General features: G+C 28.4%; 1 protein-coding gene across 2 annotated transcripts in view; it reads left to right on the top strand.

Annotated features, from left to right (window-relative positions):
• LOC129990673 (uncharacterized) overlaps positions 1 to 21530 on the top strand; it is a 98901-nt gene that overhangs the window by 28855 nt on the left and 48516 nt on the right. For both annotated transcript variants that reach the window (XM_056098173.1, XM_056098175.1), the window contains 3 exons: positions 848 to 952; positions 4478 to 4544; positions 17516 to 17571. In XM_056098173.1, the coding sequence (XP_055954148.1) occupies positions 848 to 952; positions 4478 to 4544; positions 17516 to 17571 (228 nt within the window). The remainder of the gene's footprint in view (positions 1 to 847; positions 953 to 4477; positions 4545 to 17515; positions 17572 to 21530) is intronic.

The raw sequence follows: 21530 nt of genomic DNA, 5'->3' as shown, positions 1-21530 counted from the left end.
TTTTACTTAATATAAAAAATATAATTATATATATTAAGTAAAATATAGTTATTGATTTGTTTTCCATTTTTTAAAGTTGATATATCAACAGTTCAGATGAATAATGGCTTGAATTCTCTTCTCTTAATATTCCAGTTTCTATGCTTGGCAAGTTTTGTATATTTTCATGTAAAGCTCTTTACAGGAAGGTAATATGAACCATTTAATAACACTTTGAGGTACTGATAAATTGAGATATTCAGTAATCTGATATGAATGTAGTGCTACTGCATAAAACTTAGGATTTAGCAAACTAAACCAATGGTACACAGCATCCTATTCGTAAGACAATTGCCTTATAAATGAAATGTGTTAGTATTTTACTTTCATGTCTAAATGCAATGCATTCCATTGTTTCTGATTTACTTTGTCTAAAAAAATCGACGTTTTCGAAACTCTTAAAGAATATTTAACTATCATATTCCATCTCTTCCCATATTTTGAAGTCAAAGCATTATTATTTAAATTTTTTTTACATAATTTTAAGTAATGTAAGGAATTGAAAGTGTTCTCTTTTTTTTAATATATTAACCTATTTTTAAAACTTTTAATATTTATTTTCTAATAGTTATTCAAAAGGGGGGGGGGACAAATTCTTCAGAATTTATTCCTTGTTTGTATTTTAATATATTTTTATAATGTATTTCAAACAATTTTAAGAAAGTTTACTGAAATCTTTGCTGTAAGATATTTTGGCTAAAATGTATTGTTAAATTATAATGATTATTTTTGTGACTTCAGTTATAAAAGTAACAGTATTTCAATTTATTATTATTTATTATATTTTTTTTTCTTATTCTATTTATAGTTCATATTGGTAAAAACCCTGGGCTAGTCGAAATAAGAGAAGATTTGAAGCACCAAAGAAAACTGGTTAATCAAACTTCCCAGTTGACTCCTATACCAACTCAAGGTATATTATTCATTTTTTAAAGTAATATTTTCCTCAGTGGATTATTAGTTATTAATTAACTTATTATTAAGTAGTTTAATTACAACTTTTAATGTGTTGAATGTTTGTAAATAGAATATTTAGATTTGAAACCTCAAGATTAACACTTTTATAGCATAATTAGCATATATTGCTCAAAACTGTGCAGTTCAATTTTCTAAATTTAAAAATCCATTGAACTGTCCTCTGATATTATAATCTTGGCTTTTGATTTTATGTCATCTTATTAAATTTTATATTATCTTTACTAATACTTTACTAAAGATGCATACATTTTGGTGCTTTACAGTCCAGATCATTTGTCTATAAGCTACCGAATTTGGCACGTATCTAACCTAGTGGAAATGTGCTACTAGGAGCTTTAAAAAAAATTAAATAATTAAAAATTAGCTGAATTTTAATATTTTTTCCATGATAACTTCCAAAAATATTATTTCACTAAAAGTAATTCGTAAAAATTATTTTTCATTCAGAATTCAATAAAAAAAAAAGTGCCTTTTTAATGATACCAATTTACAAGTTGTACAATTTTTTTAAAAAGTTCCTGCTTGATTTCCAGTTACAAATTACATTGCTGCTCAGAAGTTCAAACCATTTTCATCAAATGTCGTCATTGTTTGTTTCATCATCTATCTGATCATGTGATTTACTTTTATTTTAGAAAATTATGAAATAAGGATCTTTTTAGTATCTGTGTAGTTTATGAGATGGATAAACAAGTGAAGTTACAACCTGCAAAATTTATATCTTAGATGAACTACATATTTGCTATTTTAAAAGCAACTTAATGCTATGGGACTGGTCTCCATTAGAAAATTTAATTGATCAATGAGTGGAGCATATGTAAGACAATTAAATAACATTATCTTGATTGTCTAGCAATTCCATGGTATCATGGATATGAAGTTACATTTAAATGATTGATCTGAAATGAAAGATAACCTATATTTCTGACAAATCAGCGAGTTATCAAAGTCGGCTTGTTTTATATATTTCCAGGTTTTAAATCTTTTTAAGTGAAAACTTCGATCTGTTTTCTTACTTATGTGTTTCAATAATTATTGGAAGTAACTGAAAATATAATTTTTATGTGATCTGATTCTTGTATAATTCGTTAAAACTGTATCTTGACTCCGCTTTTTATTCCAAAACTAATTACTGCTCAATCAAATTTTAAATACCTGTCAATGTAAAAATATATTCTATATTAAAGTATCAAAATCTCCTGGATCCTTCAAAAACCAGAAATCTTCTTTAATTGTATATTTTAATTTTATTATTCAGAACCCTATAAAAATATTCTAAACCACTAAATATCACCATACCAACAACAACCCCATAAAAAAAATTTTTGTTAGCTTTGTTAGCTAAAAATTTTGTTAGTTACTGAAAAAAAGAGGCTTTTTGACAAAGTATTTTATATTTCTGCAGAATACTTTTTAAGAAATATTTAAATGCTGGTGCAAAAATTTTGCTGTTTTAAAGGCTGCATCTTGTTAAAATCCACTTTTATTGAAGAGCAGTGCATTATTATGTGAAAAACAAATTATTGATTTGCATTTGCCAAATTATTGCAAATTATTGATTTGCCAAAGCACAAATTTCTCTGGCATATTCAGAACATGAAATATCCAATTTAAACTTTTTCCCAGAGTGGGAGGGACTAAAAAGTGAATATGAAGAACAGTTTGATTCATTTAATGAAAAAAAATTCATTTTGATAATTTGTGTTCTAATGTTTTGAGATCAAAAGGATTTCTTGATTTCTTGGAAGTTATAACAATCATATTTGTGTATCACATGGTAATGTGGCTGTGAAAAGTAATTAGTATCAACAAGGGCATGCATGTTGAAAATCTGAAAGGAGATGCATTTATTGGTATAAGAACTGTGTATGATGTCTTAAACTTTTATGGAGGTGTTTCAAATGCTCCGATTTGAAAAGATTTGCTTCAGCATGTTAAATTGACTTGTGTATGGTATTATGAAGCTTTACATAATTAGAAAAGAAAAAGCAAGGAAATTCAACAAGTGTAAAGCAGCATTTAACTGGAATTGTTGTAGAAGAAAACAATTAAACTGATGGCAGGAAAATCTTGTAGAAATTGATGTCCAGATGAATTGATAAAAATAAATAAGTAAAATGAAAAAAAAAAAAGTAATCTTGCTTTGTAATGTTTTTGTTAAGTAATTTTTAAATTATTTGTATCATGATAGCAAAAATATTATTTTGTATTTTATATCACCAGAGTCATTAATTTTGTGTGAATTACAATTAAAGAGCATGAGTAGATCAATATCTACTCCCTTAATATATATACCTTGTCTTGCTAAATTCTTGGTAATAAATAAAGAGAATTTTTTTTTCTGTATATAAATATAAGCTTCTATTAATATATTATTTAAAGTAATCTCAAATTGTTCCTTTATTTGCTTTTTTCTGCTCATTAAAATTATAGAGTACTGTTATTCTATTATAACTAGCACATATCCTTTTATATTACATATATATACAGGAAAAATGAAGGAATTTCCCCCCCTCCCAAGGTTTAAGTAGCAACTCTTTATTTTATACTGTCATGAAAATTGATAATTTGAGAGTCCTAAAAACTCTAAATAGTATTTACTTGAATTTTCAAATGAAGATGCCAATACCAGAAAAGTTAATACTGGAGGCTATGGGGGTAAAATCTTTTTTAAATAACTCTTATTAATCAGGAAAAGATTTTTTGAGAAAACAGTGACAGATTTGAAACGGGAATGTTAGGATTTAGTATATACCTTCATTTGTAAAGTTTTGTATTACTTCCTTCTCAACTATATACTTGCCAGAAGTATGAGCATTCAAATCTGAGAAGAATAGCCAAACAATCCCTGCTATAACAAGATTAAAGTCATACTTTCTGTTCTTGTGAATTGCAAATAAAAAAGAAAAAGAATGTGATTCTACTTTAATAAAACTCTCAAATTTTTTAATGATGTGATTTGTAATTCTGTAGGAGTTTAAAATATCCAAAATCAAATTGACACGCTTCCATCAAAATACTGAAAAAGTCAGAAATCTTATCAAAAATTGCAGAAGAAAGAGTTTGATGATACAATCCCATGTCCACACTACATAGTTGAAAATTAATTTTCTTAAATAAAAATATTAAAGTTAAAAACTAATGAAGAAATATATGTTGTAATGTCTGAACTGAAAGAAAAAAAAGGGGGGGGGGAAGAATTTTAAATCACAAAAGAAAAAGAAAAAACTTGTATATGCAGAAAAATGCCCATTCTAAAGTTAATGTAAATTAGCAAAGATTACAATCTCAAAATTGCGACTCTCTAAAAAAAAATACCCACAAAAATTAAAAGACTTTGCCTAAATATTTGCTTCATTTTATTTTTGATTTTAAAATATGGTGAGTAAATTTAGCATTTGCCTATGATTTTCTCAATTTTTTCTTTCTCATATCTTATTGTAAAATTTTACTTGAACAGAGAGAGATATAGAAGCAACAGAAAGTGAACTGTTCTACAAAAGAATATTGAGAGAAATAATCCAAAGGTAAGAGAGTAAGATTTTGCTTAGTAAATAGAATTCTATATTTACCTGCTGGGAAGCCTATATTAGCTGTTGATTCAAACATATGATTATCACTATAATTTCATTTTTTTTTTCCCATCTTCTAAATTCTATCATCAGAAATTTTATTTAGATGAAAGAAAAATTTAATTTTCATATGAATTTTAAAAAAAGTGTATTTTTAAGAAAAATATTGATTTTATGTTGCCATTAAAAGTATATTTGAACTGCATATTAATTTTAAAGTAATTGATATATTTTTAATATTCTTTATTATTTACATTAAGTGTTATTTATAAGCATATTAAAGCTGATATATAACTATTAGATAATTGTAAGAAATATATATAACTATTAGAGAATTGTAAGAAATACTATGTGAAAAAGTTTCCCTTTTATTAGTACTAAATAGAAATTTGAAGTAGTGGCCTATTTCAAATTTATGACTTTTTCTTGTACTTGAAAAATTATTTCAAATAATCACTAGATAAATAGATTCAACTAATATCTCATTTCTAGCTAAAGTTAATGTAAAATGAATTTTAAAAAGATAATATTGAAATTGGGATCTATGGTTTCATTCCCAAATAGAGTCAGGCAACTATAATGAGCTTTACAAGTTCCTGCAATATATACAGTAGGCAAAATGATTATTTGTACACCACTTTTTTTTTAAGTTTTAGAAACATATAAGCAGCTATTTTATTCATTGCGACGTGTGAGAGTGAGTTTGTTGTTTATTTCTAAGTAAACGAAAAAAATATTTTGAAATAATTGAAAATAAAATCGAAATCTTACAAACTTGGAAAATTTCTTGCAAAAAGTATATTTGTACACCTATATCTCTGGTAAGTATTACTATCATTTCATGTAATTTTTCACATTACAGTTAATTTTTTGGATAGTTTGTATTTTTTAAACATTGAAGGTTATCATTTTTAACATTGAAGGTCACTCGCAGAGAAAAGTTGAGAAATGGCCACGAAATCAAAAGACATGAGAACTCATATTGCTAACCTTAATAAAAGTGGAAAATCTTATCACGAAATTCAAAAGATGATTAAGTTACCCTTTACAACTATTAGTTACATCGTAAGAAAATATAAAAATACTGGACGCGTTGAAAATGAACGCAAGCCAGGTGGCCCGAGTAAATTAACTTCAAGAAATAAACGAAGTATTGTTAAAGCAGCTATTAGAAAACCACAAATTTCTGCTCAGAAAATTGCAGATGACCTTCTCGCATCTTCTAACATTAGAGTGACCGCTCAAACAATAAGAAATGTGTTACATAGATCTGGTTTAAAAGGCAGAACTCCGTGAAAAAAACCCAATGATCTATGAATTAAATACAAAGAAGCGTCTAGAATTTGCTATGAAATACAAAGAAAACCCGATGGACTTCTGGAAATAGGTTATTTTTTCAGATGAGAGTAAGTTTGAAATTTTTTCATCCCCTAGTATCCGAAAAATCTGGCGAAAAAATAAAACAGCCCTTGATAGTAAAAATGTACTTCAAACCCTGAAACATGATGGTGGAAATGTGATGGTTTGGGGCTGTGTAGCTCATGGCGGTGTTGGAAAATTATACTTTATTGACACAAAAATGACAGCTTTAGGTTACATTAATGTGTTGCGGTATAACTTATTAGACAATGCTAGAAAATTGGGTATCGGTGACACTTCCTTATTCCAACAAGATAACGATCCAAAACACATTGCGATAGTTACTAAAACATGGTTGCTTTATAATACGCCAAGAAGCTTTGAAACTCCACCACAATCCCCGAATATAAATCAAATTAAAAATTTGTGGATGCTATTGGATGCTCAAGTCCGAAAAAAAAAATATTACAAGTAAAAATAGTTTGAAAGAAGCACTCATAGAAGCTTGGCGAAGAAATAGATCAAGAAACCACCAAAAAGTTAACAGAATCAATGCCAAGACGTCTTGAAGCAATTGTAAAAGCCAATGGAATGCATAGAAAGTATTCAATTTCTATGAAATAATTATAATTATGGATAAAATTTGTCCCAAATTAAGTGTACAAATACTCTTTTTGTACAGTTTTTATAAAGTTTTATTCATTAATCAACTAAAGTTTATGTGATTATTTTTTTGTTGATATTTTATTATTATTTTACCTCACTAGAATATATTTCTGCAATTTTAACTTAGTTACCTTATTTTATTTTGCTATAATATTCCAAAATTGAAGTGTACAAATAAACATTTTGTCAACTGTATATATTACATAGAAGTTTTAAAATATCTATGAAAAATGTATCATTATTGTAGTAATTTAACTCCATGAGAAAACACTCTCAACAGTCTTCCATTGATAGTTGGCATTTAGAGTTAGTTCAGAGAGACACCTCAGCTGAGATGGGTTGAACCGGAGCTCAAGAAGAGATGATCCTTTGAAAAAAAATCTCAATTGGAAGATCATTTTCATCACATGTCCTTCTCCACATAATACATACTTCTTCATCATTGAATTCTCACTTGTAAAAATCATCATAGTTATTCAGAACTAGAATATCTGATTATATCTCTTTGCAACCATTCATTCATTTATTTGTTTGTTGATAATTTTTTGCAATCTTTCAGTACAACATTTAAGCTTAAATCAGTCTTTCAAGGTTGTTTAGTTGGTTCATAATTTTTACCAGCTGCAGAATCTGATCTCATACAAATCATCATCTATATTGCTAATATCATGCAATTCAATTGGTTTTCAATTAGGACTTAAAAAAAAAAAAAAAAAACTTTGGAAATGTGCCAATTCATTTTGCTGAATAAGATTCAAACATTTTGGTGGTAAATTCCCTCTGTTACCAATTGGTCACTTACAACTGCCTCAATCTCAAATAGGTTTACATTCTTCGTTAATAGCAAATGAGAAAATTGCAATTTCAGCAGAAATTAAATTTCCAAAACAAATTTTCACTTGTATATTTCTACACGTTTGTAGAGAAAAATTATTTGTTTACAATCCTAAACTCACTTAATGATTTTTTTCCCCCATTCACCAGAATATCAATATATTCTAATTTATTGCTTGGTATATTTTTTGCTTAGTTCCAGTTCCTAATATTACAAACTGATTTCCTGTCTAACTTTCATTTTTAGTTTTGTTTTAATCTTTTTGAACAGTTAGGAGCGAAATACCCCCCCCCCTCCCTGCATGCATAACCAATAACCAACCCTTTCTGTTTTAATATTTAGATCTTTGTTTCAATGGATTGACTCAATTTTCATCACTCTGCTTTTGAAACCTTGATGCATTCTTTTCATTTATATGTATTTTAGAATTACTTACTTTAAATAATGATTTATTTACCACAAGATGAAAAAATAAATTACATTCCCCAATTAACTGAGATAAAAGAAACCATGTTTTTCCTTCACAGATACCTATATGTTCTTTTGTTCTGAAATCCAATGTTTCATATAGAGTGGGTAAAAAATGTTTCCGTATGGAAGACTAAAATAAAAATAAACTAGCATAATTTCTAATCTTTGCTTTTTATCTTTATAAACTACTTATATATTGTTAATATGAATCTTTAAAAGGGAGTTTCATAATAAATTTCTCTTTTTTACAAAACTTAGCAAGTCCATTTGCAATTTTTAAGATAAATGACGAAGTATCATGCAAAAAAAAGTTTCCGCACGCAATATGCAAATTCCTCCTGATGTGCTTTACAATTAATCCACAGTAAATATTCGAAGTTTTATGGTTTGTCAGAGTGAAGAATACGACATAACAACAGTTGTTTAATTCCATATTTTGCTGATCGTCTTAAAATGGAAATTCAGAAATCCACTCGAGAGTTAGTGATTCGGTTGCAAAAAAATGGATTATTTATGAAAAATAATCAGTGAAATGACTTACAAACCAAAGTCTACAGTGCAGTATATTATTGAAAGATACTGTGATGTGTAAGCATTTGAGGATAGAGGTCGATCCAGAAGAACTCCAAAGTTAAATTGCTTGCATAAAAGAAATATCATGTGTAAGGTACAAGATAATCCCTCGGATTAGTGCACCTCAACTTGCAACTGATTTAACGGTTAATTACAACATTAAATTTGCATCTTAAATTGTAAGAAATGTCATTTAAAAAAAGGTTATAATGGATGTGTGGCCCGTAAGAAACCTGTTATAAGTGTTCTGCTACAGAAAAAGCGTCTTGAGTTTACAAAGAAGCATATAAGAAGCCTCTATCTTTTTGGGAATCGGTCCTTTTTAGTGATGAATCAAAATTTAATATCCATGGGTCAGATGGTCAAATAATGATCTGGAGGGAATCAAAACAGCATATGTTACTTAAGAATTTATGTGGAACTGTGAAGCACAGTGATGGTTGAAATATGGTATTAAGGGTGTATAAGTGCTGCTGGTGTCGGATATTTATGTTTTATAAATGGAAATATGAATAGGTACACACATCTTGACATTCTAAAGCAAAAGGTTTTAACCAGTGCTGATAAACTGTCCCTTGGAATGGACTTTACTTTTCAACAGGACAATGATCTTAAGCACACTTCCAAGATTTGTCAGGATTAATATCTCTATAATGTTAAAAAACAGCTTCATAGCCCTCCCCAGTCTCCCTATTAAATTCTTATAGGACATTTATTGGAAGAAATCAGTTGTGAACTAAAAAAAATATGACACAAAGAACAAGGTTGAACTCAAAAGGGTCATTCAAGACATTTGGAGTTGTATTTCTCCAGAAGCAACAAAAAAAAACTGATGGTGGTTATGCCACAATATTTGAGAGAAGTGATAAGGGCCAAAGGAAGGCCTACCGATCATTAAATGCAGGTTGGCCAGCATGAAAAAGGTTTTTCATGTACTATATAAATATTGTATGGAAACTTTTTTGTTCCTTATTAGTGGCATTTTTTTTTTTTTATTCTTTCAATTTAAGTATTTAATTTTATCATAGTTTTTCCTTTATAATATTTATAAATAATAAATGACATTGTGTTAAACCAGTTTCAAAATTTTCATTTTCATAACAAAATATTTTGTGCCAAAAATCAAACTTTCATTAACAGTCATAGCTGCATACAGAAACTTTTTTTACCCACTGTAATTTATCTGCAACAATTAAATCATAGGATTTTTAAAAATCCCTTTTTATTTCTCTTACTTGACAATAGTTTTCAAAAGTTGCAGTTAATCTCAATGCAAATTATACATGTGATTCATTTGGTAAGTGTTGAGCGTTTTTGAAATTACTAAAAAATTCTCTAGGTATCAGCTAAAATTCTGCTAAAAACAGCCTTTAATTTTTCATAATCCTACAATTTTTCCTCATTTGCATATGTTAAAACATTGTTAGCTTTAACCTCTAGCAAATTAATTAGTATCTTGGCTTGTAAGAATTTAGGAACTTCTTTAGTAATGAACCCTTTTTCTAAGGAAGTAAAAAACAAATGCGATGTCTCGGATTTCTCAGAAACAGAAATTGTTATGTTTTTATACTTTTTATTAAATTTTGAACACTAAAAAATGTTTTTGTAATTTTCTAGCTCAATTTCCATCTCAAGTTGGGCCAGCATCATTTTTTTATACGATCATCCGTGATCGATTTGACAAGGTCACGGACAAACTCTTGATCCATTTTGAACACATCAGAATTCGGCAATTAATTTTAAATCAGTCTTCTTTAAATTATTTAAAATACTCATTTTCAGTAATAAAACAAGTAGAATGAATATAAAACAGAAGGATCATAGTACCTTTAGAATTTGTTGTTCACATACCTTTCAGTACGTGAAGTATCATAGTACCTTTAGAATTCCGTCCTGAGCCCCCATGCTTTTTTGTGTGATATGTTTTAATGCATCAGTCCTCTTGAATAGCTTAATCGTTTTATTTCGTGATTAACATTGAGGATTTTTACAAGAGAGAGTTCAATGATGAAGAAGGAATTTATATTACGTAAAAAAAAAAATAATAATAATGTAATATTGTTCAAAATTATCTTTTCCACCTATGTGTGGCACATTGGACATTTGCAGAGGAAATCTCCTATGCATTGTTCTTCTAGGATCTTCTCTTCTCGAGCTCCGGTAGAATCCTTCTCGATTGACATCTCTCTCCAAACTAACCCTTAACAGCTAGCTATCATTGAAAGACTGCAGAGCACCCTCTTGTGGAGTTAAATTATCACATTATTGACCTACTGAAATCATCTATGCTCACTTTTTTTTTATTAAAGGAAGACAAAAGAATTAAACTATCAGAAAAATTTGCCAAAGCTATTACAAAATAATGTTTCCTTTGATACAAAGAAATAAATATTTGTCTTTGTTTCTCATGCATATTTCTTTATCTTTTATTAAGCTAAATTTCATTTAAAGCCTTATTCACTGTTAAAAAAAAACTAATGCTAAATTGAATTTAAAGTAAAAATTTTGCTTCAAATTAAGTTTTTTAAAAATGTGCCTCATCAATAAATGTTTATTGAATTTCATAAACAATTTTCGAAGTTTCTGTGTATTACTGTTAAAATAAACTTGGTTTCTATTATTTGTTTCATATTCCTTCTTACAAACAAAGTAAAAGAGGCTTTTTTTATTGCAATAGACATGATCGTCTTTTTAGGAAATGATTGCTCTTTTATTTACAGAAATTTACTCAATGTGCAGAAAGTGTTTTTGTTTTTAATGAAAATTCAATTTTCCTGAAGAGTTCAGTATAGAAAAAGTTTCAGTTATTGTGTTTCAAATCATAATTCTGTAAAGCCTCTTGATCTCTGTCTTATCATTTTATAGCATTGCAGTTCGGGTTCTTCCCCCCCCCCCCTCTTCTTTTTTTTTTCTTCTTCTTCTACAGCTTTCAGTTTATTATCAATTAATTATTATGGTACTTTCAAGAGATTTAACTTTTTTCAGACTTCTGTTCTTGGCTCTGTCTCTCTCTCTCTCCGGTTAAATATTAAGTTTTCTCACAGCAGAATTTTTATTATAAGTATACTTCACAACAGAATGTTTTGTTTCCCCATAAGTTGAATATGATAATTCGAAATCATGATCGTAAGGCTTGTTTACCGATGTATCATAATAGAAAACCAACAAAAGGGAAGAATTCAAAGAAGGAATCCAGGGGTTGCAGCACATATTCAGATAGCGCTTAATAATTCGTTTTCTTTTACTCTTTTTCTTTTCTCTTCTTTCCTTTCCGTCTTTTTTTTTTTTTTTTTTTTTTTTTTTTTTAAACAATGTTCATTGCCATTTATTAAAATACTGGAATAGTTATTAGGAAGAGGCAGTACGAAATACATACTGTGCCATACTATTGCGAATCAAAAAATCGTTGAAGCTACAATTTTTAATGTTTTAGATGCTGAAGAATTTATTTATGACTAGTAAGTATATATTTAAACTTTTATGTGTTGTTAAAAAAGAATGTGTTTATTGGCCCTATCAATGGAAATAAGAAAACAGCAGGATAAATTTGGTGCACCAAAAAGATATATTGAACATGGAAAAAGCTGCTCTAAAAATAGTAGCATATTCGATCATCATTCTCACAAATATGTCATTTGGGAGCAATCATTTGAACAACCTATTACTACTCAACTGTTGTACTATATACTATATTGAATTGTAATTAATTGCTGTGTTAGTCAATCGCGTAAAATTTAATATGATGAAATTTTTTGAAGCCTTTAATTTTTAATGATCGTGATATCTTTCACGGTATTTTTTGAATGTCCCCATCCATTTGAAAAATTTTATTTGTTGGACCAATTTCGCCAAATTTGTTTTGTGTAGGGGGAAAAAAATTCTGTATCTGGTACTTAAAATTTTTAAAGAAATAAACGAAGTTTAAAAAACTTTTTATTTTTCAGTGTTTTTTATTATTATTGTTATTATTATTATTTTAGGTTTTCTATCTTTTTTTTTTTTTTTTTTTTTTGTCTTTGTATAATTCTTATAGAAATTTTTCCCCGATGAAACCTTTCTTCATTTATAAAAGTTTGCCCTAAGAAACATCCAGCATAAAGCCATTGAAATTAGGAGCATGAAATTTGTGAAGTTATGTTTTGGGCATTAGAGGAACACGAAGAACATATTCCTCCAACTATTAATTCTAAATTTAATTTAAAATAAAGAAGTTAAATGTGTTTTCATCAAAGCATATTCATTGCACAAAAATGATTTTAATACCGTTTTTAAAAAAATAACTTTTTGATGACAAAAATTTTGTTTGATTTTTTTTTTTTTTTTTTTCTTTTAGTTTAATTTTTGAGAAATCAGTTTTGTATACATTTTATAACAATGATTTTTATTATCATGAAATTCAAAATACGAAAAGCATGTTATCACACAAAAATTATTTTAACACCGTTTTAAAAATTAAAAAAGAACAGCTTTTCAATTGTAAAAATTTTTTATAGTTGAATGTATTTTATTTATTTGTTTGTTTTTAGTTTTAATAATTTTTTTGAAATTGCTTTTGGGCACAGTTTATAACAATAATTTTTATTATAATGAAATTCAAAATAATATTGCTTTTTCGAATCGTTGAATCGCATTATTTTGCAGCTATTGAAATTATAATAAAAGAAAGAAGAAGAAAAGTACTTTCTTTGCTTCTATCTAAACTTTAAAAAAAAATTTAAGCAGTTCATTGAATAAAATTCTTTATTTGATGAGTTTTGTTAAATTTTGAACCAATGCGATATATTGTCTTGGACTGGCTTCAAGAAATTCTTTTCTTTAAAAATGCTTCGATTGTCATTTTTACTTTCTCGTATGCAAGAATTTAGAAAAAGATGTACAGTCTTCAAAAAATTTGAACTTGATATTTTGGCGAATCTTCACGCTTCAAACTCCGTGAATTTGAAAAACTCATTTTCAAAAAATGTCTATTTATAACAAAGATAACACAAAAACAATTTGAGCAATGAAATTTCGTATGCAGTCTTTATACCAAATTTGTAGATTTTCTATCAAATTTTGAGTAACATTGGTTTAGAGGAAGTCTGTTTGTCCATCCAACTGTTTGAATATAAGTTAACATGATGACTACAAAATGAAGAGAGGTAGATAGATAAAAATTGGTACATAGATTTTACATCTGTAGTACAGACATCTGTCAAATTTTGTGCCTAATCCAACAAGAGTTTCACTGTATGTCAGGCTGTACTTTCAGAAACGTGTAAATGCGATAACTCAAAAATGCAATGACCTGAATATATCAAATTTGGCATGTAATTTTGTGACTGTAAGTGTAGTTTTGAATCAAATTTTTATTTTGATCAATTGGGTAAAATGCCTCTAAAGCCCAAATTTGCTTTTCAGTTAATTTCAACTGCATGCCTGGGAATAATGGCCAAAACACTTTCCAAGGACCACATGATAGAATCAGTAAAAATGTTTAATTCATGCCTAACTTTAATATTTCGTAATCATTGTATACCACTGCTATGCATGGTGTTTTCTTTTTCTGGCAATATGCGTGAAAATTTTGGGGAGACGCTCCCCCTGATTTACTTAAATTTATAGCTTTTTTTTTTTAATTTATTTATTTTCCAATTTTATGATTGTTTCTATGTTTTTGCCAAATCCAAAATTTTACAATAGAATAAGTTCTGCAAATACAGATATAAATATTAAAATTTAAGAAATTGGCATTTTAAAATTAATTTTCAAAAATCTTTTTCAATAAAAAGTATGCATTATTATAAAACAAAAAAAAATCACATGCTTAGAAAATATACAGTTTATGTTTGCATACTTATACAAAGGTGCTTAAAAAGTGCTTTAATGTACTTCATTTTTGCAGCAATTGCTCGGTACACACCTTGTCCTTAACTGTTTATAAATATAATTAATTGTTAATAATACAAACACTTACTCTGATATGTTTATTAATAAAATTTCAATGAAGTACTTTATATGAATACTTTCGTATAATTTTCTTTTAAAGAATTTTATAGAAGCACTGGCCGTTATAATGTATAAAATTTATTTTGCATTTGGATCTGTAGTTTAAAATATCATGCATTGAATATTTGTAGGAGAATAGCCATCATATATCTATACTACTATTATAAATGTGAAAGTTTGGATGGATGTTTGTTAGTCAATAACGGCTGAACGGAATCGGATGAAATTTACCACAGAGATAGATTATAGTCTGGAATAGGACATAGGCTACTATTTGTTAACTGAGTGGTTATTTTTCCCCTCCGCCAAATGAGTAGGGCTTCAGTTGTTTTTTCTTTCCCACGCTAAAGAGCGTAGGCTTTATATGTTTTCAAGTTCATTTTCTTAGTGTTTGATGCATTTAAAATTACAAATTGTTAATTAATAGATCTTTCGGATTCATTCTGAAATACTTTTAAATTAAAATAAAACAGAATAAAGGAAATAAAAAATTTCTAATATGCATTGCGTTACCCTAACTGGTGTGGAAAATTCACGCACTTGTGCTACGCCAACTGGCGTTGAAAATTCACGGATGCGCAGTGAGTTCTGATTGTTGACAACTGTATTTTCATTTTAATTAAAAGTTTAAAAATTATGTGTATTATACTGTTGTAGCTATCTCAAACTCGATCGACAAATAAAATAGAATTGACTTGATTTTAAAGAAATACGGACTTGGTTTTCTATTTTGTTTTATTATATACTTTTAATAAATTTATTTATAGTTTTAAGTACATCGTTTTTTTAGATTAATTTAAATTTTTTTTGTTATTATTTGATATTTTTTCGAAATGCCCAGGAAACGCAAATCTAATCTTTCGAAGAGGAGTAATAAAGCTCGGGCTAGCAAAGGGGCTAGAAGACCTGTTTGCAATTTTAGTGAGCACTTGCGGACTGTCAAACCCCCTCCAGCTGTGGGATACATACAAGGACGCTTTATAAGAAGATATCGTGCATAGGCTGAAGGGCATTCACAATGACCTAATCATTACGAAACTTTGGTATTGATTGAGGATAAAATGATTTCCATATCTGGAAAATGTCTAGCACATTTCGGCCTACCCACACCGCAGCGAAGAGGGTAATTATCAAGCGAAGTTGTGAAGAAGCTAAACTTCGACACCGCGGTCTTAGAAGTGCAGTTTAATGAAATGACACTATGATTACTTCCCAAGTAGCGTCAAGTCTATGAAACGATTCTGCACCGAGTAATAGTTGGGAGGAGGGATTATTCTTTCTTGACGCACCAGAGGGTACGGGTAAGACGTTTGTGCTGAATCTCTGCTAGCCCAACTCCACAAGGGCTGCAATATAGCTCTGGCTGTAGCTTCCTCGGGCATTGCTGCAGCTTTGCTTAATGGTGGCCGGACTGCACATTCCGTTTTCAAATTGCCGCTTAATCTTGCAAGTGAAGATAGCCCAACATGCAACATCACCATAAACCTCGGATTTCTTTTGCATTAATGTATGTTAATAATATTGGAAGAGTGCACAATGTCACACAAACATGCATTAGAGGCATTAAATCACAACCTGCAGGACATCCGCGGCAACTAGGCGGTGATGGGCGGCGTTGTCGTTTTGCGCAGGTGATTTTAGACAGATTCTGCCAATTATTGAGAGGGCCACACCGGCGGATAAAATAAACGCATTTCTCAAGGCGTCGCCTCTGTGATTTAGGACTGAAAAGCTCCATCTTATGTTCAATATGCGCGTCGAACTGTACAACGACCATGAATCGAGTGTCTTTGCAAATAAGATTCAGCATATTGGAGAGGGTCGTCTAGAAACAGATGCAGATGGGATAATTCTATTTTCAGAAGAATTTTCCGATCCAGTGGCTACAGAAGATGAGCTTATCATGAAACGTTTTTTCCAATTTGGGGGCTAATATAAATAACGGAGAATGTGTGAGAGTGCAGTATTGTCACCAAAGAACGAGTGAGTCAATAAAATAAACAAAAAAAAAAATGTAGACATGATTGTTGGAAATTCAAAACTATACACATCCATAGAAACTGTGATGGCTAATGACGATAATACTGCTTACACCTTTGAATTTCTCAACTCCTCAGAGTTAACAGGTGTATCTTCGCATAAGTTGATGCAAAATCTTGATGCACAAAGACTCTGCAACGGCACCAGGCTTCGTTTCAGAAAGCTTGGCAGTAATATTATAAAAGCTACCATTATTACAGGAGCTGCTAAAGGAGACAGCGTTTTAATTCCCGGCGTACCTATTATTCCAAACAACTTGCCCTTTAACTTCAAGAGGTTGCAATCTCCCGTAAAATTGGCTTTTACAATGACGATCAAGAAATCCCAGTGCGAAACCAGGGCTTAATGCTGTATACATTATGGTATTAGAATAAAAAGAAATGTTGAAATGAAATGTTGAAAATGTTTCCCGTAAATCTTTCTCAATCAGTTACAAGTTTCTTGATTATATTATATGAGACTCTGCGTTCAACAGCACTATAATGATACGGTTTGAAAACATTTTACATTTTGATCAGACCGTCAGTTCTCATGCATACACATTAAAATTTCCACTTGAACGAAGTCGCGGGTAATAGCTAGTTTATCATAAATGAAAAATTTCTATTAAAACAATATAATTATTGAAGTATTTTAAAATGTAATTGAGGCATTCTATTTGTATTGAAATTTGCAATTACAGTTCATAAATCGTATTTTTTTAAATAATTTCAAATGCAAAATAAATTTCATGTAGTTTTATGTGAATTAGAGCAATTTATTATTCAAATGGGTGTAATATTTTTAAAATATAGTCTCTTTTGCTGTCTTTCATTAAATATTCATAATGCTCTCCTTTCATAAGAAGAAAGAAATTCTATATCTTTTTAAATTTATTATTTCTTTTTGTTATTTATTGTTTCTGTTGTAATATTTTTTATTAGCACACTTAATCTAATATATTCCTATTTAAACTTGTTACTAAAGTTTTATATCTCTTACTTTCCTCATATAGGAATAAAACAGCGGCAGAATCTTTGCTGGAAGAAAACAATAAATCTGATGTCAATGGTAAATAATGCAAAATTTTATATTATTCATTAAATAAAAGTTTTTGTCTTCATTTTAATCAAGTGGAAAGAAGGTTTTATTAAGTCGTGAAATTTGGTAAATTGGGGCTCATTCATCGGGGCCTAACTGTAAATTAATTCTTATTTAGTTTTTTTTTTCCCTGTTTTTAATTTTTCTCTCTTTTTTTTTTTTTTTTTTTTTTTTACCCTTGTAACCAAGTTTTTTTATTTGTCTTATTAATGTTTTTAAAATTATGAATTGATTATTAATGCATGTCTCTATATATATATTTGTATATCAATAATAAGTGTCAAATGGAGGTACAAAGAATAGAATACTGAAGTTAAAATGCACTGATGCTTTATCAGATGATGAAATTAAATCAAACAGCATGATACTTCTTTCATCCCAAGCTATAATGTATTACACTATAGTGAATGCAAATGGAAAGATGAAAAAAAAAAAACTTTGTGCCCCACTAAAACAGGAAAAATGCAGGAAATAAATAAATAGATAAAAGCATATTTACGAATGTGTGAAGCAATTATCTGTTATCTGTGCTTTTGTCAGATATTAATTACAGTATATCAAGTTATAAAATTTGATGCCTTTTGGTGTTATTGTCTAAAAAACATTAGTAAAACTGTGTATATATGAACTGTGAAAATAATAATAAAAATGAAGAAAAATTTATATTGGAAAGTAAAAAATATATTTAAAACATATATGTGGTATAAAAAAGGATAAAGTTAGAAAATTTAAAACCTTGACTAGGTTAAAATTATATCCTCTCTATCAACTGACCTGATCGCCTTTATTTCTAGAGATTTGCATGTTGCTTTATTTAGTGTTTATTTCACTGCCCATTATCATGTTCATTACAGCAAATTCTAGAATATTTGAAAGATTTTCAAGGCTCTGTAATTTTAGTTTGACAACACCATAGACTTCTTTTGTGGAATTTTCATATGCTTTACCTGGATCTGGCCTAGCAAAATTTATCCCAACATTCGAATCAGTTAACAATTATTTATTTCTGCCAATTCTTCTCTTAACTCTAAAACTATGCTAATTTGGAAACGAACATTGTAAGAATTTTGGGAATTAACATGGCAGTTGCTATGTTTCTTCCTTCGGGATTGTCACCCCCCCCCCCTCTACATATCTGCAAAATATTTCATTATGTGAGTATTGTCCATGGTGCAGTTTTCTGACTAACAAGCAGAAAAGTGTGAAATTTTTTGAGACAGCAGTAATGGTATCTATCAACCTGGAGTTTTGTCTTTGCGTATAGGTGAATTTATTGCTCCTCTCCAATTCATGCAAATCGTTTTTATAAAAGCAACGATAGTGTACTTTGATATTCACAGCCCATGTCATAGCCAGACATTTTGTATGAATATATATATTTTTACTCTCAAAGAATTTCTTAGAAAAATGTGAAAATTCCAAACTATTTTCATTAATGATTAAATTAGATGATTCTTTACATTTTACTTTCAATTTAATAAATTCCAATCATTCTAACACCTCAACTCTATCTTTACAGTTTTTTCTCCTTATAAATTCTGACACTATATCAAAGTATTTTCTTCAAGACCATTGAAATTAAATTGCAGAAATGATAATAATCTCATATTGCTGCCATTGCTTCTATATTATACTCAATGTAACCAAATCATCATACAAACATCAAAAAGCATTTAAATGTGATGAATTTTTAACAGGTTCAGTGTTTATGAAAGAACTTATAATAATATATTTTCTTCCAAATTTATCCTGTAAAATTTTAATACAGTTATCATAATTTTCAGTAATTAATTCAAATCTAACTCAAAAGCTTTACCACTTAAATATATCTTTAAATAAGAAATAAACATTTAAAATTTTCTTAACATGCTTTATCCCTAAATTCTGCACTTTCAAGAATTTAAGTTTCAGTAGCATCCATATCAATTAGTGTTACGTCATGGCATGCAAGAGCGCCACCTACAACAAATGTGATCTTGTACATTCGAATGCTGTAACCCGTTGAAAGCGGTTGCACAAAATAAAGCCTGAATAACTACATAACGTCATCCGTATTTTCTTCTAATACATCCATTTTTAATCGACGATAACAATTAGTTTTACAATTTGATCATTTATTTTCTTTAATTGCTTTCTTAATTTTTCTAAAAAAAATTTTGATCTACATCTAACTTAGAATTATATATACTTTGCTGTTAAAGAATGAAATGTATTTTGCTTTGTAGTCAATTTTCAATATCCATTTTATTGTTCCGTAAAGTATTATACTCAATTATTTTTGAAAAAAAGCATGCAACAAATTATGAATACAATGTAAAGCAAAAATTCAGATATTTGCAGACTTGCCTCAGTAATCAATGAAGCCTTCTAATGGAGGAATGGCATGATAAGTAATGTCATATAATGGATGTTTAAATTCTTCATTAAAATCCTAACTTTATGTGCTCAGCACCAAAAAACAATGTATATAGCAAAGTGGGAGGACAATGAAATGTACTCAGACATAAAACTTCTGTATGTAGTTTGTTATCTTTGATTCATAAGAAATTATGATACAATATAAGAAAAAGAAACTCACCCTTATAAGGCAGAATAGAAACTGTTTATTTACATATCTACAAAAATAAAAAATATAATAATCAAAACGGCACCATCTGCTGTAGAAAATGCAAATTAGTTTTATCTTATACTGTTAGTTTTTAAATAAAAATATTAATTAACAATTTTTTGCTCTTTTTGTTCGTCTAAAATTATGTTGTATTATATGATTTTCAATACAGGCTTTCTATAAAGTTGTTTTTATTTTCTGGAGACAATTTTTTCATTAAAGCTTTTCAATAATAGATTTAACTCCACATTTTTAATTAAATTTCCATTTCTTATTTATTCTACACTCTATAAAAGTTCTTATTCATGATCAAAAAAATTAAAACTTCTTGCAATTATCAGAGATTTTTCTGTATTCAAAAAGTTTAATTTGTTAATAACTCCATTAATAAAATTTTATTTTCACTGACTTGTCTACCAACTGAACTAAAATTTAAGCAAAATATGGATTTTTGTATTTATTAAGATTGCTTGTGCACATAGCAAGGTTGAGAGAACACAGGCATTTCGACATTGAAGCTCAGTATTGATATTGTTTTATTTTTAAACCTGTTGAGAGTATTTTTAAGCCTCTTGAGTTCAAAATTTTCATATAATCATTTCAAAATTTTGTCATAAAATATATTTTATTTGTTGTATTCTTTTTCCCAAACTTAGAATTTTATTAGAAAAACATAACATAATTCCTATATTAACTTAAATCCCTCACACATTTCCCTTGTATTTTAAAGCAAAAAGGATGAATTTTCATTTCATTACATCCTAATGAGGAAATACTAAATGGAAACAAAATATCAGTTACCTGAAAGTATGGTTTTGCAATAATGTACTGTATCAGCAATACTATCCCTTAATAAATTTTTGTTCATAGAATTTCTTTTATTTTTTTGATACATATAAAAATTCCATAGTAATTTCTAAATTGATTTTCTACTTGTTGGCATATTTTAAACATTTATATCAATAATTATGTATTATTTAAAAAATGCAGACTCACTATTTTGTCTAAATTTAGCAATATCAATTTTATTTTATCAAGTTTATTAATTCTATTTTATCCAGATTCTAAAAACAAAAAAGTTTTTGTGTTCACAATTTTCAATTTAAAATGAAAACAATTGTGCTATTTATTTTTCATTTGCTAAAACGTATTTCAAAGAAGTTTGTGTTTAATTTTTAAGATTTTGCGACTATATATATACCAAATTTCTTATATATAATTTTTTTCCTTGTGAAGAGAGAAAATTATTTTGAGCATTTAGATTATTCTATTTGAAATCTTTGTACGTAAATCAAATATGAGTTAACAATGTGAAAATAAG

The sequence above is a fragment of the Argiope bruennichi genome, chromosome 2 (assembly GCF_947563725.1).
Source record: "Argiope bruennichi chromosome 2, qqArgBrue1.1, whole genome shotgun sequence".
In the NCBI taxonomy this organism is placed as follows: domain Eukaryota; kingdom Metazoa; phylum Arthropoda; class Arachnida; order Araneae; family Araneidae; genus Argiope; species Argiope bruennichi.
The sequence above is the reverse complement of the archived record's forward strand: the minus strand, read 5'-3'. Positions and strand labels throughout refer to the sequence as shown.